The following is a 3857-nucleotide window of genomic DNA, read 5'->3' as shown; positions in this document are numbered from 1 at the left end:
CCGCTGTAGTATCTGCGTTATATTAATACGAAATATTACAGCATTATCTCAGCATTGATGTTAGTACAGTTTGATTTCTAGTAAGACTGGTTAAACTCAGGTTCAGGTTTACTAGAACAGTATTGGATAGATTTAAAACAAGAGTCTACACATGTTACCAGCTCTGTGAGGCTGTATCAACAGAGACTACTTGTGATGGGCGGGATTGGAGGAGGATGGGTCCAACAAACACAGGACCTTTAACTGTGAGACCGATGTTCCACTCAAAGTTTGTTGTGACGCGTTCGTTGCGGTTTGCTGTGACTGTGGTATCCTATCAGGATAAAACTTTGCATTTGAGGGCGTGTTTTCGTGCCTCTGGCAAATAATAGTGGCCGAGAACCTGTTTCTCAGAGTCTCACCTTCCTCTCCAGAGAGCAGTGTGACACTCGGACTGACAGCAGAGCCGCGGTCTGGATCGGTTTCCGTCTCAAGATCCAATAAAATAGTTTCTTCATAATTCTAACAACACGGCAGAGTCTTGAGCGTACACAGGTCAGTCCAGTTAATTAGTTGTTACTGTAAAATGCATCTTTAGAGGATAAAATACTATAATGTTTAAATGTATAAAGTTTTTTAAAACTATTTTAACTAAATAGAAATGTAAGCCGTATTTCGGCCAACATTTCTATTTAGTTAAAATAGTTTAAAGAAACTTTAATGTGTTTTGATTTTGAGAAAAATGTAACGTTTCTACTAGATCTCATGAGACGTTTTTATTCTCACTGGGTTTAATTTGTTGCAGAATACTGCCATAAATTAAATGTGTGAGTCTCTTTTGATATTACCACTTAAAATCACCAAAATAACACATTTTCAAATCTGGATGCACCGATACTGATATCGGGCCGATACTGACTTAAATAGCTTCTGCTATTGATGACAATGGGTCCGATCTATTCTATGTTTAAATACTGTATACATTATACACTGGAATATTAATCCCAGTTTACGTTTTTTAAGAACAATTTGTTGCAGAAATTAAAAAGTTTACACTTGAATTGTAATACCTTTTCATTTTGAAAATATTTGAAGTTGCTGTTGCATAATTTATTGTTTTAATAAATACATAATTCGGTAAACGTATATCTATTTATTTATTTGTTACATTTCGTTTTACAAAGTTTGAAGCCTGATGTTGCCTTACACAAACAATAATGATGCCAGTCACTTCCACACAGTGAGGCATACAGATTATTGATTAAACACTCATATTGGATCGGTACTCAGTATCGGGCAAAATCCAAAGCACAGGTATCGGTATAAGGTAAAGTCAGAGAGTTGCATCCCTACATTTATAGTATGCAGAAAGAGACTGTCTAAGAAACTTTGTTTTGCTCTGTTATAATACAATACAACATGTAGAAGAGTTGTGTAATGACACCGATAAGTCACAGGTTGTCTTTTATCTCCAGGGTGTCAACATGTCGACTGACAACTATCTGCCAACTGAAGAGCAGCTTACGTGCTGCATCTGCCTGGAAGTGTTCAACGATCCAGTCACGTTACCATGTGGACACAACTTCTGCAAAAAATGCATCACACACCACTTGAGTTCTAACTCCCAGCACCAGTGTCCTTTGTGTAAAGAGCGTGTTGATAGAAAATATAAGCTTCGGGTCAACACTATCATAGCTGAGATGGTTCTTATGTACAGAATGTCAGCTGGAAGGAGAGACAGAAGGAGCTCAGAGCAACAAGTTGCTGAACCCGGAGAAGTTTCCTGTGACATTCCTACTGAAACTAAGCAGACTACCCTGAAGTTCAACATTTTCTTAGTAGTAGGCCTGGCATGTCTGACCATCTACATTACAATCTACCTTGAGCTTCATAAAACGGTGTCAAGCCCGATAACTCCTCAGCTGTGTGATGTGGTCGAGAACGTGGCGGGCAGCCTGTGTCCTAAGCATGGCAAACCTCTGGAGCTCTACTGCAAGAACGAACAAATGCCCATATGTCAGTCCTGCGCTGAATCAAGTCACAGATCTCACGACATTGTTCCTCTGAAAGAAGAATATGAAGTAAAGATGAAAGAGCTTCAGAAAACAGAGGCTGAAATTCAGCAGAAGATCCAGGAGCGACAGCTGAAAATACAGGAGGTCAAACATTGGGTTTGGGTTAGCAAGGAAGCTGCAGACAGAGAGATGGCTGATGGTGCTCAAGTCTTCACCGCTTTGATACAGACTTTGGAAAAATATCATGCCAAGTTCATCGGGATGATTGAAGCGAAGCACAAAATGACTGAGAAGCAGGTCAAATGTTTCACCGAAGAGCTGGAGCAGGAACTCTCTGAGCTGATGGAGAGGCGGACTGAGGTGGAGCAGCTCTCACGCTCAAAAGACCACCTCCACTTCTTCCAGAGCTACCCATTCTTTAAGACTGCTCCTCTCGCCGGCGACTTGCCAGATGTCAACATTTCTTCAGTGTCTTATGAAGGACTCCTGAGGACAGCTGTAGGGACTGCAGTGTTTCAGCTGATTGAGACAGACAAAAATGAGATGGAGAAGCTACAGGAAGCTGAGCCGTTGAACCTCTGGGGGAATGAATTGGATGTGACTCTGGATCCTGATACAGCAAATCCTTATCTCATCCTGTCTGATGATGGGAGACAAGTACATTATAGTGCTGTGAGGAATAAAGTACCAGACAACTCAAAGCGATTTGATACTTCACTTTTTGTCTTGGGAAAGCAGAGTTTCTCTTTTGGGAGATTTTACTATGATGTTCAAGTTAAAGGAAAGACTGGGTGGGTTATAGGAGTGGCCAAAGAGTCCGTCAACAGGAAGGGAAAACTTCAATTAAACCCTGAACATGGCATCTGGGCTTTACAACATTGGCAGGGAGACCAGTACATTGGACGTACTAGCAAGTCTGTCCGTCTCTCTGTGAATGATCAGATTGAGAACGTGAGAGTGTTCGTGGATTATGAGAAGGGTCTGGTCTCCTTCTATAATGGAGATTCAGCAGCTCTTATATTCTCCTTCACTGGCTGCTCCTTCACTGAGAAACTCCACCCAATCTTCTGCCCCTCTTTTGAGAACTCCCTCCCTCTGATTATGTCCCCTGCTGTCAGATTTAACTAATCACTGCTTTTGCAAAAACCTGCGATGTTTTCAACACAGTCTCACAGAAATTTGTGAAATAGTCATGAAATGCAATCGTGTACATGGACACCAATTGTTCATTTTTTCTGTGTTCCTCGGCATAACTTTTGTATCTGGACAACATTACGTTAAAAAAGCAAAGGACTTTCTTGCCATTATTGTCATCCTGAATGACACAACAGACAATTCATGTCCTGTTCACGAAACCAATAGATTGTGATTCGTGACTATTTCACGACCTGCCATGATACTGGGCGGAAGTTATATACTCATGGCTGCAACGTATTTATTGTTAGGTTGTTTCAACAGTGTCATTAGGTTCATGTAGATAATAGACAACTAATTCCAGGTAAATTCTATGGCAGGGGTGTTTAATTAAAATGATTTCCTCAACATCCAGAACATCATAATGTCTAACTTGCGTTATTATTCAATGCCTTGTAGCGGCTTAGATTTTCTGTGATATGGTTGCTATATACAGATGCTGCAGCCCAACTCTACAGCTTCTATTTAAACATATTGTGAGGTTCTTTTAACTGAACCAGTCTCAGTTTAATCCTGATTCTCTATCAGACCTCCATCAGTAAAGAGACCATCAGAGAGAAGATGGTCGGATTCTGGTGAAATCAGATGAACTCATGCAGGTTCACCAGAAACTCTTCAGCTCAGACTCCAGCAGAGACCGGTCCACTGTGGACAGACCCAGATCCTCCA

The 3857-nt window shown here is 40.9% G+C and overlaps 1 protein-coding gene across 1 annotated transcript; it reads left to right on the top strand.

Moving 5' to 3' along the window:
- The first annotated feature begins 422 nt into the window (after positions 1 to 422).
- LOC116389951 (E3 ubiquitin-protein ligase TRIM21-like) lies at positions 423 to 3736 on the top strand. Its single transcript, XM_031859101.1, has 2 exons — positions 423 to 534; positions 1455 to 3736. The coding sequence occupies exon 2, from the start codon at positions 1464 to 1466 to the stop codon at positions 3120 to 3122; it is 1659 nt and encodes a 552-aa protein (XP_031714961.1). The 5' UTR covers positions 423 to 534; positions 1455 to 1463; the 3' UTR covers positions 3123 to 3736.
- Positions 3737 to 3857: the final 121 nt, after the last annotated feature.

This window comes from Anarrhichthys ocellatus, unplaced genomic scaffold (assembly GCF_004355925.1).
Source record: "Anarrhichthys ocellatus isolate YVR2014 unplaced genomic scaffold, GSC_Weel_1.0 scaffold21, whole genome shotgun sequence".
Taxonomy (NCBI): Eukaryota; Metazoa; Chordata; class Actinopteri; order Perciformes; family Anarhichadidae; genus Anarrhichthys; species Anarrhichthys ocellatus.
The sequence above is the reverse complement of the archived record's forward strand: the minus strand, read 5'-3'. Positions and strand labels throughout refer to the sequence as shown.